We start from the raw sequence: 14,254 nt of genomic DNA on the forward strand, positions 1-14,254 counted from the left end.
ACTGCACCTTGCTACTCCCATACCTTACATACAGTGTTGAAGTATGGGGGAATACTTACCACAACACAATTCATCCTCTGATCATATTACAGAAAAGAGCAGTGCGGATCATTCACAACGTTGGTTATTTAGAACATACTCCTAATCTGTTTATGCAATCAAAGTTGCTCAAATTTGATGACCTTGTTAAATATAATACATTAATAATCTTATATAAAGCATTTAACAAATTATTGCCGCCTAATCTACAACGTTTTTTTATAAGACGAGTGCAGGCTCATAACTTGAGAGGCTTTGGATATTTCTTATTGCAGAGAGCTCAAACCACTCAAACGTTTTTGTGTGTCTGTATGCGGAGTAAAACTATGGAACAAACTATGGAACAAACTGGACTTACAACACAAGCAATGCCAAACTATTAATCGATTTAAACTACTATACAAACATGGGGTCTGGTTCAAATATAGAGATGAGGGTCTTTAATTTGACCTGCTGTTGTACTCTGTCTCAAAGTGTTAACATGTGCTCAATGTTTCCTTACCATTATTGCTATGTTGTCTATTACCACTATTGCTATGTTGTCTATTACCACTATTGCTATGTTGTCTATTACCACTATTGCTATGTTGTCTATTACCACTATTGCTATGTTGTCTATTACCACTATTGCTATGTTGTCTATTACCACTATTGCTATGTTGTCTATTACCATTGTTGCTATGTTGTCTATTACCATTATTGCTATGTTGTGTATTACCATTATTTTTTGCAAATCATTAACTTAGAATTTAACGGCAGCAACACGTTGCAAAAAAGTTGGCACAGGGGCATTTTTACTACTTTTAACAACACTCAGTAAACGTTTGGGAACTGAGGAGACACATTTTTTAAGCTTTACAGGTGGAATTCTTACCCGTTCTTGCTTGATGTACAGCTTAAGTTGTCCAACAGTCCGGGGGTCTCCGTTGTGGTATTTTAGGCTTCATATTGCACCACACATTCTCAATGGGAGACAGGTCTGGACTAAAGGAGGCCAGTGTAGTACCCGCACTCTTTTACTACGAAGCCACGCTGTTGTAACACGTGGCTTGGCATTGTCTTGCTGAAATAAGCAGGGGCGTCCATGAAAAAGGCGTTGCTTGGATGGCAACATATGTTGCTCCAAAACCTGTATGTACCTTTCAGCATTAATGGTGCCTTCACAGATGTGTAAGTTACCCATGCCTTGGGCACTAATACACCCCCATTCCATCACACATGCTGGCTTTTATACTTTGCACGTAGAACAGTCCGAATGGTTGTTTTCCTCTTTGTTCCAGAGGACACAACTTCCACAGTTTCCAAAAACTATTTGAAATGTGGACTCGTCAGACCACAGAACACTTTTCCACTTTGTATCAGTCCATCTTAGATGAGCTTGGGCCCAGCGAAGCCGGCGGCGTTTCTGGGTGTTGTTGATAAATGGCTTTGGCTTTGCATAGTAGAGTTTTAACTTGCACTTACAGATGTAGCGATGAACTGTAGTTACTGACAGTGTTCCTGAGCCCATGTGGTGATATCCTTTACACACAGATGTCTATTTCTGATGCAGTACCGCCTGAGGGATCGAAGGTCACAGGCTTAGCCGCTTACGTGCAGTGATTTCTCCAGATTCTCTGAACCTTTTCAGAATCAGAATCAGAAATACTTTGGTGATATTACGGAGCGTAGATGGTGAAATCCCTAAATTCCTTGCAATAGCTCGTTGAGAAATGTTGTTCTTAAACTGTTGGACAATTTGCTCACGCATTTGTTCACAACGTGGTGACCCTCGCCCCACCCTTGTTTGTGAATGGCTGAGCATTTCATGGAAACTGCTTTTATTAAATATTATTATTCATTATTACTTTTTTCACCTGTGGGATGTTCCAACTAAGTGTTTGATGAGCATTCCTCAACTTTCTCAGTCTTTTTTGCCACTTGTGCAGGTTTTTTGAAACATGTTGCAGGCATCAAATTCCAAATGAGCTAATATTTGCAAAAAATAACAGTTTTCCAGTTGGAACGTTAAGTATCTTGTCTTTGCAGTCTATTCAATTGAATATAAGTTGAAAAGGATTTGCAAATCATTTTATTCTCTTTTTATTTACCATTTACACTGCTTTTGGGTTTTGTATATATGTGTATGTATATATGTATGTGCATATATATATATATATGTATGTATGTATGTAAATATGTATATATGTATGTGCATATATATATATATATATATATGTATGTAAATATGTATATATGTATGTGCATATATATATATGTATGTATGTAAATATGTATATATGTATGTGCATATATATATATGTATGTATGTTAATGAACAGGTAGGTAGTATTTCCTGCTTGGCATTGCTGCCTGTCGCACCTCCTCCAGTGCCCACGGGTCAGCTGCAGGGTCATCAGCCAGGAACCACCATTCACCAACGTTTCACTCCTTTAATCCTGGAACGTCTCCTGGTGGCGGAGCAGTGACAGGGACGTCTCCCTGTCACCCCCTGCAGCTGATAGCTGTTACCCCCTGCGGCTGTTATCGGGGTTAGTTGTTCTTTCCCCAGCTCCTGTCCTTCCTCCTCAGCCAGAGCCAAAAGCTGCCTTTCTCGGCCTCCTCTGCCAGATCTTTTATGGCCTTTCTCAGCTTTCTTCCAGTCACTCCTACGTCCCTCAAAAGGCGTGTGGTTGACAGCCCCACGTAGCCTCGGCAGCCAACTTCTACTGGGTAGATGGTTGTCTTCCAGCCAGCCTCCCGGCACTCAGCAGCCAGCTCCGAGTACTTGGCCTTCTTGCGCTCAAAGGCGGCCTCGATCCCCTCCTCCGATGGTACGGTCAGCTCAATAAGGTGCACCACTCTTGCCTTGCTGGACCACACTACAATATCCGGGCGGAGAGATGTAGTGGTGATCTCCGTGGGGAACCGGAGCTGCCTATTGAGGTCAACCCTCATGTCCCACTCCTGGTCTGGGGAAAAGGGCCTTGCTGCTGTCTCTCTTGGCCTGATGTATCTTTGACCCCCCCCTTCCGTGACAAAGCTGGTATGGTTCTCTGCTGGTGGTGATTCTTTGCTGCCCTGTCGACACCCCTCCAGCACCTCCGCTAGTTTCCTCAGGACCTGGTCGTGGCGCCATCTATAGCGCCCCTGAGAGAGTGCGGTCTTGCAGCCCGACAAGATGTGCTGGAGGCTTGCGTTGGGAGCATTGCAAAGTGAGCAGCATTCCTCGTTCCCGAACCATTGGTGAAGGTTACGAGGACAGGGAAGCGTGTCGTAGGTTGAACGAATAAGGAAGCTGATCCTTGCCTGTGGCATCTTCCACAGGTCGGACCAGCTGATGTTCCGGTTGACCACTCCCTCCCAGGTTGTCCACCTTCCTTGTCGGCCCTGCGACACGGCCTTGATCTTATAGCGCTCTTCCTCCATCCTCGTCACCTCCGCCACCACCATCTCCTTCCTCTCCTTGCGGTTGGCCTTAGACCAGAACCGAGGCGCTTCTCCCCATCCTAGCCCTGCTCTTCCTGCCTGGACTCTGCCCATGAGCTCTTGGTGATGCAGCCTACTGACAGCTCGGTCAACCTCAGTTTGGGCTTTCCACTTTCGGCCAGTGGGAACCTTGGCATTGGCGTTCCTTACTGACTGGTCAGTGGACTCTCTTAGTTCGAGGACCAGCCTGGACTTCTCCTGCATATAGCCCAGACTGATAGACTGCAGTGGCAGCTGCAGTGCGTTCTTCCCAAAGAGGCCCGTTTCTGAAAGGCACCGTGGTAGTCCCAGCCACTTTCTGATGAATGAGTTGGCTTTTCCATCCATCTTACTCACGGCAGATGAGGGGATCTCGCTCATTTTCAGAGGCCACATCACCCTCCTGTAGAGTATGAACTGGTAGCACCAGACCTTGTACTTTCCAGGGAGTTGGCTCTGGTCGATCCTTGCCAGGCCGTCCGTGAGTTGTTTCATGACAGTCCTCCCCATCTGTTTATCGGACAGCTCTGCAGTGTACTGCCTCCCCAGGCTTTTGATGGGTTGCTCAGACAGGAGGGGGATTTTCTCTCCCCCGACGACAAAGATGGTGTTGTCGTTTCTGACTCCCCTTCTGAGTGACAGGCTACGGGATTTGGAGGGTTTGATCTTCATTCTGGCCCATGATGTCAACTCATCCACCCTTTTCAGCAGTCGAGATGTACATGCTGCTGTCTGAAGGAGGCTGGTGACATCGTCCATATAGCTCCTCAATGGGGGTAACCTCTGACCAGATGGTGTTTTGATTCCTCCAACCATTTGCCTTGCTCCGATGAGGATTATCTCAAAGGCTGCCACGAACAAGATTGGAGAAATGGCACACCCCATTGCAATTCCCACTTCTAGATGCTGCCACCCGGTGGTGAAGTCCTGGAGGGCAAAGCACATCTGCAGATCGCTGAAGTAAAGCGCTACCAGGTTCTTGATGCAGGGTGGCATGTGGAAGAACTCCAAGGCGTAGTTGATCAGCTGGTGTGGGACCGATCCGTACGCGTTGGCGAGATCGAGCCAGATGACATGCAGGTCGGTCTTCTCCCGCTTGGCCTTCTGGATCTGGTCCCAGATCATCGTAGAGTGCTCTACGCATCCTGGGAAACCTGGAACTCCTGCTTTCTGGCAGTTGGTGTCGATGTAGCAATTCTCTAGCAGGTAGGTGGTCATCCTTCTGGCCAGCACTGAGAAGAAGATTTTTCCTTCTACGTTCAGCAGGGCGATGTTTCTGAATTGGCCGATATTTTTGGAGTTTTCTTCCTTCGGGATGAATACCGCTACAGCCCTTTGCCACTCCGCTGGAATGAGTTGCTTTTTCCAGGCAGTTCTCATTAGATACCAGAGCAGTTCAAGTACCTTGGGGCAGTTCTTATAGAGCTTGTAGGGAACTCCATTGGGGCCTGGTGCTGATGAGGACCTTGCCTTCTTCACGGTTTGCCTAACTTCGCTGAGCTTGGGGGGCATGATGTTAAATTCAGCTGTCGGTGGCGCAGGCCGGGGCACGTACCCTGGTGTTCCTAATGGGACGTTTCTTAGCGGATCACTGTACTGCCTTTTGACGTGCTGTTCCATTTGCTCCCTGGTGGTTTCGAGCTTCCCGGACTTTTTCTCCTCCAGCAGTTGTCTGGCGTGCTTGAAGGGATCCTTGAAGAAGCTGGCTCGCTCTTTCTGCTTCCGTTTGCTACGCTTGCGGATGCGTTCAGCTCTGCGGAGCCTGGATAGCCTTTGCCTGACCTCCTCCCACAGGACTTTCAGACCTTCTCTCTCTGGCTGGGTTGCCTTCCTCCAGTTCTTGCGGAGTTGTCGGCGTCTTCGCACAAGCTCGGCGATCTCCTTTTCCCTCCTCCCCATTTCCCTTGGGGCAGTCCTCTGCTTGGAGATAATTTCACCAAACCTGTCTTTGCAGGTCTGGTATATAATGTCCCCAAACAGGTTAAGCTTAGCTTCGGCACCTCCATGCAACCTTTCCTCCAGGATCTTGGTCAGGTCTGTATCCAAAGTACGCCATGCCTCTGCTTCATTTGCCTTTGGCCATTTGAGCTTGTTCCTTCTTGCTGGTTTCTTGGTCTCTGCTTGTGGCTCTGTTCTGTGTGAGATGGTAGAGATTGGGTCTTGGTGCTCACGTGGGGGCTCAGCCTCCACCGAGGGGCTTTCTTCCTCTGTGCCATCTGTGCTTTCAGCAACATTGGGTCCGTTAGCACTGTGGTTTTCTACCTGGCTTCTGGTCCCTCTTGTCTCACCCGCTGCCGCGGTGCAAGGTTGCTGTTGGCCTCTCTGACCACACTTTGCTTTCCCCTGGTGGATTCGCAGTCCCCTGTACGTGGTCACCTTTTCCCATCCGCAAGCACACTTTCGGAGGATCTTCTCCTCATTAACTGGAGTTCTGATGTTCTCGTTATCCGTTTCCGTTGCCATCGTCGTTACCGTGTGGTCCGTCATGTTAGGCCCATCTTTCATCCCGCCTCTCGGAGGGCCTGCGGGTTGTTTTTTCCTTGATTTCTTCGTAGTTAAGGTGGGTGTCCCTCTTGCGAGAGACCAGTGGGTTGGGTAACTAGCCGTCCACTCCCGGTGCGGTCTTTCCCTGCTGCCATCCAGTCTTTCCTGGCTGTCCTCCAGTCTTCCCTGGACTCCAACTGCCCTGTTCACAGTAGTCACTGGGGTTTCCAGAACTTCAGTTAATGAACAGGTAGGTAGTATTTCCTGCTTGGCATTGCTGCCTGTCGCACCTCCTCCAGTGCCCACGGGTCAGCTGCAGGGTCATCAGCCAGGAACCACCATTCACCAACGTTTCACTCCTTTAATCCTGGAACGTCTCCTGGTGGCGGAGCAGTGACATGGACGTCTCCCTGTCACCCCCTGCAGCTGATAGCTGTAAATATGATTGATGTAAATATGTATATATGTATATATGTATGTATGTATGTAAATATGTATATATGTATGTGCATATATATATATGTGCATATATATGTGTGCATATATATATATATATATATATATATATATATATATATATATATATATATATATATATATATATATATATATATATATATATATATATATAACATTAAATAATTTATAAACAACATTTTCTGCAACTTAACTTTCGCCTGTCCCATTAGACACACCAATAAGCTTGTTAATAGATGTACAATAAAACTCCTCATAGGAAGTTGCCATTTGTTATAGTCGTTATAACTTTGTGACATGATACAATGCACATTAAAAAATGATAAATGGGTTATACTTGTATAGCGCTTTTCTACCTTCAAGCTACTCAAAGCGCTTTGACACTATTTCCACATTCACCCATTCACACACACATTCACACACTGATGGCGGGAGCTGCCATGCAAGGCGCTAACCAGCAGCCATCAGGAGCAAGGGTGAAGTGTCTTGCCCAAGGACACAACGGAAGTGACTAGGATGGTAGAAGGTGGGGATTGAACCCCAGTAACCAGCAACCCTCCGATTGCTGGCACGGCCACTCTACCAACTTCGCCACGTACATATAAAATATAAATGTGACAGATTGTAGCCAAAGGCTAATTTCCATCTGCAGTCCCAACCTGCTGCGGACCTCATTGCAAAGAAACAAGTCCAGGGCTCCCACTAATTCAGCGTTCTAGTGAGTTGTGTTTGTCTTGCACTTATTTTTGCTGTATTTATCTGGCACAAGTGGAAAGCCGGTCCCTGAAAGTAATGCCTACATTAAACCAGTCCGTGGTGGAAAAAAGTTTGGGGACCACTGAAGTAGACAACATCCAGGAAATCCACAATAATGCGTGTTCTTGGCTATATTTAGACAAATGTATGCGTTTCGTGAAAACAATGCCCAAAACCTTAGTTTTACCGCATATAACCATTACTGTTTCCAAACACACATCATTGTTTTGTTTTTTTGTCAAGATATGCTGTTTTTTTTACTGTAGGTAGAGAAAATTAATACTATTATATGGGTCGGCCAAAGAAAAGGCAAACTAAATAAATATACAATGGGGTGCGGGGACTCCTTGAAGTAGATGTAGGTTGTCCCCAGCTAAAGTATAGCTAGTTAATAAAAATGGACCCTAAAAGGGGCCATTTGTACACTCTGTTACATCAACATTGATATTATACATGTGGGCCCATAGATATAAATGTTGTTAAATGTAGCAAACTACTTTTGCCGTGTAGCTTGCTACAATTCCCCGGGATAGCTTCCCCTGTAGTTTAGCAGCATTTAATCGAGAGTAGCTTGTAGTTTAGCTTACTACATTTCCCAAGTAGCTTGCCCATCACTGCCAATGTGTATTCTTATATTTTTTGGTATATAGATCATTTTTATTTTGAGCTGGTGACATAAAGAAGCATTAAGAAGATGGTTATCATTAAAAACTGTCAAGGTGTTATTGTTCATTGTACAGTTTGACTTAGGAATGTTGCACACTAGGCTACGCCGTGTGTGTGCATTCAATCGTGCTGTCATGGCTTTTTTTTTTCCCATTTTGACTGAGGGGGGAAGCACACTAAATTTGACCATAACTAATTACCAATACACTAGTCAAGCTTTCCAGACTTAAGACGTTATGTGTCTTTTAAACACTATTTGAATAAACATACATATACACATACATGTACATATACATTCACTGTACAAACATACATATACACATGTACGTATACATTCACTGTACAAACATACATATACACATACTGTACATATACATTCACTGTACAAACATACATATACACATGTACGTATACATTCACTGTACAAACAAACATATACACATACAAACCCCGTTTCCATATGAGTTGGGAAATTGTGTTAGATGTAAATATAAATGGAATACAATAATTTGCAAATAATTTTCCACCCATATTCAGTTGAATATGCTACAAAGAGGACATATTTGATGTTCAAACTGATAAACATTTTTTTTTTGCAAATAATCATTAACTTTAGAATTTGATGCCAGCAACATGTGACAAAGAAGTTGGGAAAGGTGGCAATAAATACTGATAAAGTTGAGGAATGCTCATCAAACACTTATTTGGAACATCCCACAGGTGAGCAGGCTAATTGGGAACAGGTGGGTGCCATGATTGGGTATAAAAGTAGATTCCATGAAATGCTCAGTCATTCACAAACAAGGATGGGGCGAGGGTCACCACTTTGTCAACAAATGCATGAGCAAACTGTTGAACAGTTTAAGAAAAACCTTTCTCAAGCAGCTATTGCAAGGAATTTAGGGATTTCACCATCTACGCTCCGTAATATCATCAAAGGGTTCAGAGAATCTGGAGAAATCACTGCACGTAAGCAGCTAAGCCCGTGACCTTCGATCCCTCAGGCTGCACTGCATCAACAAGCGACATGAGTGTGTAAAGGATATCACCACATGGGCTCAGGAACACTTCAGAAACCCACTGTCAGTAACTACAGTTGGTCGCTACATCTGTAAGTGCAAGTTAAAACTCTCCTATGCAAGGCGAAAACAGTTTTATCAACAACACCCAGAAACGCCGTCGGCTAAGCTGGGCCTGAGCTCATCTAAGATGGACTGATACAAAGTGGAAAAGTGTTCTGTGGTCTGACGAGTCCACGTTTCAAATTGTTTTTGGAAACTGTGGACGTCGTGTCCTCCGGACCGAAGAGGAAAAGAACTATCCGGATTGTTATAGGCGCAAAGTGTAAAAGCCAGCATGTGTGATGGTATGGGGGTGTATTAGTGCCCAAGACATGGGTAACTTACACATCTGTGAAGGCGCCATTAATGATGAAAGGTACATACAGGTTTTGGAGCAACATATCTTGCCATCCAACAACGTTACCATGGACGCCCCTGCTTATTTCAGCAAGACAATGCCAAGCCACGTGTTACATCAACGTGGCTTCATAGTAAAAGAGTGCGGGTACTAGACTGGCCTGCCTGTAGTCCAGACCTGTCTCCCATTGAAAATGTGTGGCACCTAAAATAGCACAAGGGAGACCCCCGGACTGTTGAACAACTTAAGCTGTACATCAAGCAAGAATGGGAAAGAATTCCACCTGAGAAGCTTCAAAAATATGTCTCCTCAGTTCCCAAACCTTTACTGAGTGTTGTTAAAAGGAAAGGACATGTAACACAGTGGTGAACATGCCCTTTCCCAACTACTTTGTCACGTGTTGCAGCCATGAAATTCTAAGTTAATTATTATTTGCAAAAAAAAATAAAGTTTATGAGTTTGAACATCAAATATCTTGTCTTTGTAGTGCATTCAATTGAATATGGCTTGAAAAGGATTTGCAAATCATTGTATTCCGTTTATATTTACATCTAACACAATTTCCCAACTCATATGGAAAAGGGGTTTGTACATGTACATATACATTCACTGTACAAACTTACATATACACATACTGTACATATACATTCACTGTACAAACATACATATACACATACTGTACATATACATACACTCATGCACATAATCACGTTTCATCAAACATATAAACGTTGTTGCCCTAGGGCAGAGGTGGGCAATTAATTTTTACCGGGGGCCGCATGAGCAACCCGAGCACTGCTGGAGGGCCACGTCGACAATATTTCAATTAAATTTTGCTCAATATTATATTTGATATACCGTAAGATAAATAATAATAATCATTTCATTTTACCTAACTTAACTTTATACAAAAGCAGATTGCCTTTGACGGTTTTATTTTAACACTGTCTTACATAACACTTCCTGATGTATAATACAATGCAAAAATGTCAATTTCTGCACAGAGTTAATTCCTGTCACTTTATCCTGCATCCTCTTTAAAAGTACAACATTTTTCCCCGTCAGATTTGGACAACCATCTGTTGTCACACCTGCCAGCTTGTCCCATTTCAGTCCTAACATGTCCAAACACGCATTTACCTATGTGAACAAGTCATTACCTGTGGTTGTCCCTTTTAATTGACTGCATGGCTGCCAGCTCCTCCCTGATTTGAAAGTCTGCAGTTATCCCACGTAAGAAGTTGGGCGGTGTCACGTACATCGCAGCTCTCATCCAAAGCCAGCTGAAGCTCCAAGTTTCCAGCGATGGTCTCAACCCGCCTCGTTACAGTGCGTCGGGAGAGTGACACGTTCTCAAATGCGCCCCTCTTCTCCGGGCATATCAGCGCAACAGAGTCCAATAAGCACTCCTTAATAAACTCTCTGCCAGAAAACGCCTTACTTTTTCTGGCGATTTTGTGAGAAATGACGAAACTTGTCCTGACAGCTGCATCTCTGGGGGTGTGACATTTGGCAAAAAGTCCTTGTTGGGTTTGCCGTTTTACCATCAACGTATCAGGCTCCCTTGCGCGCGCTTCATCAGACAGATTCCGGTATTGTTCCTCGTGCTTCGTCGTGTAGTGGCGATTCAAATGATATTCTTTAAACACAGCAACATGTGTACCACAAATTAAGCACACGGCTTTACCTTTTAATTTCTGTAAAGAAATACTTTGCAGTCCATGTCTTGTTGGAAACACGCCATTCGTCATCAACTTTTCTTTTTTTAGCGTGAGCTGACATCTCGGGGGTAACCGGGCATCACTTGTCGCTGTGCACCTTCACTCACAGGTTACACACGTACATACGTCCATAAATAACACTTTTCAAAATAAAAGCAGCACAGTTGTATTGCACGCACGACATAGATGTTTTTTTAAAATGTATTTTGTAATTTGTGATTGCCGCTGTTCACAATCACGCACGCGCATACGTCCACACGGAAGTAATACAAATAACGCTTTTCAAAACAAAAGCAGCACCGTTGTATTGCACACTCGACATAGATACTTTTTTAAATGTATTTTGTAATTTATGATTGGCCTCACGCGGGCCGGACAGGGACTCACAAAGGGCCGCATGTGGCCCGCGCGCCGCAGAATGCCCAGGTCTGCCCTAGGGGAAACTGGGTAACATATGGCACACTGACAAAGCTTAACCTATTTTTACTATAACAATCTACAAGGTTAATATAGGTTGCTTCTCTTTCTTCCCCTCCATCTTTCTGCATTCTTTCGTATCTCTAGTTATCATTACATATATGTATTGTTGCATTTGAACAACTGTATTGTTGATAATAGAGGTCAATTATTGGTATTGTTCTTTATCAATAGTGATATTTCTATTGGTATTTGTATTGATCCATTTGTAGTGTAATAATGCTCATTGTCATTTCTGTATTATTTATTTCGCTAACTGCTTCTTTGCTATCACTTTTACCATCATATTTGTACATATCCTATTTGATTATGTTGCTCTGTTGTTGTTGTTGTGTTTGCTGTTGTTTTGGTCTCTTTGTCTTATCCCCCTCTTGTCCCCACAATTTCACCTCCTGTCTTCCTTTTTTTCTCTTTCTATCCCCTCCTGCTCTGGCCCGGCTGCACCAAATGATAATATAAATACATTTAATAAAGTCAAATACAAATAAGGCAACAAGAGAAGTATCCCACACTTCTCTTTTGTAAAGTAAATCTGAACAGCCGATATGGGCATCTACATCAACTATATGATTTGCCTGAGAAGCTGCACAGGACAAAAAAATATATATATATATATATATATTTGAATGACCTAGTATGACTACGACCTTTAGTAAAGTTAAAACAAGGAGCATTGTCTCATTTTCTGTATCTTTTATGCTTGTAATTCAGGCACAGGATGTGCGAACTAGCGAGGTGGTGGCCATCAAGAAAATGTCTTACAGTGGAAAGCAGTCCAGTGAGGTATGACCCCCTAATCGTTACTTCATAATGATTAGCCGCCCATTTTGGCTGTGAGACCTAAATGCATTTTACTCTCTTCAGAAATGGCAAGACATTATCAAGGAGGTAAAATTCTTGCAAAGAGTACAACATCCAAACAGCATTGAGTACAAAGGCTGTTACCTGCGAGAGAACACTGCATGGGTGAGAAGCAAAATGAGAACACATTAAGGGTTCTGTTGGAGTCATGTGCATGCTTTGTTGGGCCGGTGTCTTACAAACACTTACTTTTCCTAGTTTCACTTAAACCACAGTATGTTAGAAGTGCATCAAACCGTTTTCACAAGATATGTCTGTTTTAGCTGGTGATGGAGTATTGTCTAGGCTCTGCTTCCGATCTATTAGAGGGTAAGTTGAAGTTGTGCAAAGGACCCCTTTCAAAATAATCCTTCTGACTTTTAATTCTTGGTTTACAATGCCACTAATTGTTTAATTCCATCCAGTTCACAAGAAACCCCTTCAAGAAGTTGAAATAGCTGCAATAACCCATGGTGCTCTTCAAGGTTTGGCTTATCTTCACTCCCACAACATGATTCACCGGTGAGTGTTCCAGCATGATTTGTAGGAGCAGATGACTTGAGGCTTTTTGTGTTGTCTGCAGAGTTATCGTTTTCCTTCTCATGTGCTTAACAGAGATATCAAGGCAGGAAACATCTTACTGACGGAGCCAGGCCAGGTAAAACTCGCAGATTTTGGCTCAGCCTCCATCGCCTGCCCAGCCAACTCTTTTGTTGGGACACCATATTGGTACGCTCAGAAACACTCATTGTACACCAATTACAGTGGGGAAAATAAGTATTTAATGCCCTGCTGATTTCTAAGCTCAGCCCTTACAAATACATGAACAGTCCAAAATTGTTATGGTAACCGAGAGACAAAATGTATAAAAACTAGGGGTGCACACATCTTAGGGACCTTTAGCAGAGGAAAAAGCTCCAAAGCAGAGAGCATTTCCACTTCTTGGTTTGACAAGTGGGATGGTGTCATATTTAACATCACCCTCCCTTCAAACAAATTGAGTCAAGTTGATGCCATAGAGCTAAATTTTTCTTTCATTCAGGTTTTGGATGGCAAACTTTAGACAAATTCTGGACTATTCATATTTTTCTAAGGGGTTAAACTTACTAAATCAGCAAGTCAAAAAATCCCCCGACTACATACATTGTATACATTTCACAGTCATCAGTTGTACTCTGCTAAATGTGTTTTTAGGATGGCCCCTGAGGTGATCTTGGCTATGGATGAGGGCCAGTATGATGGGAAGATAGACATCTGGTCTTTAGGAATAACTTGCATTGAATTAGGTATAGTCACTGTCATCAATTGTCATAGTTGATCTTTAGCCATATTCTGCTTATTCATTACTTTGTGTCTACTTTATAGCTGAGAGGAAGCCTCCACTTTTCAATATGAATGCAATGAGTGCCTTATACCATATAGCACAAAATGAGAGCCCCATGCTGCAGTCCAGTGAATGGTGAGTTGCTCAATACATTTTGAAAGAGCAACTGTTTTATTTCTTTTATAGACAATATAGAGACTCATTGTTTTTTCTGGTGTGCGTTTATTTACTTATTTTAGGACTGAGTATTTCAGAAACTTTGTAGATTCTTGCCTACAGAAAAGTCCACAAGATAGGCCAAACTCCGAGGAGCTCTTGAAGGTAAAACCAGTCACAATAATTATTCTTACTCCTTAATGTTAACACGTGGTATGTTTGCTGTTCTTCCTCCAGCATGCGTTTGTCCAACGTGAGCGTCCTGAATCAGTTTTAATGGACCTTATAAATCGGACGAAAGATGCGGTGCGAGAGCTGGACAATTTGCAATATCGCAAAATGAAAAAGATTTTGTTTCACGAAGCCCACAATGGCCCCACCATTGAAGCTCCAGATGAAGAGGAGGTCTGTTGAGTTTGCATCCTTTTCTATAATTGTCATTGAACTA

At 43.2% G+C, this 14,254-nt stretch overlaps 1 protein-coding gene across 2 annotated transcripts in view; it reads left to right on the plus strand.

The window, feature by feature from the left end:
* LOC133658170 (serine/threonine-protein kinase TAO1-like) overlaps positions 1-14,254 on the plus strand; it is a 55,105-nt gene that overhangs the window by 16,333 nt on the left and 24,518 nt on the right. For both annotated transcript variants that reach the window (XM_062059876.1, XM_062059875.1), the window contains exons 3-11: positions 12,198-12,269; positions 12,351-12,452; positions 12,611-12,656; positions 12,752-12,848; positions 12,942-13,055; positions 13,521-13,612; positions 13,692-13,785; positions 13,890-13,971; positions 14,044-14,211. In XM_062059876.1, coding sequence (XP_061915860.1) covers positions 12,198-12,269; positions 12,351-12,452; positions 12,611-12,656; positions 12,752-12,848; positions 12,942-13,055; positions 13,521-13,612; positions 13,692-13,785; positions 13,890-13,971; positions 14,044-14,211 — 867 coding nt within the window. The remainder of the gene's footprint in view (positions 1-12,197; positions 12,270-12,350; positions 12,453-12,610; positions 12,657-12,751; positions 12,849-12,941; positions 13,056-13,520; positions 13,613-13,691; positions 13,786-13,889; positions 13,972-14,043; positions 14,212-14,254) is intronic.

This window comes from Entelurus aequoreus, linkage group LG10 (assembly GCF_033978785.1).
Source record: "Entelurus aequoreus isolate RoL-2023_Sb linkage group LG10, RoL_Eaeq_v1.1, whole genome shotgun sequence".
NCBI lineage: Eukaryota > Metazoa > Chordata > Actinopteri > Syngnathiformes > Syngnathidae > Entelurus > Entelurus aequoreus.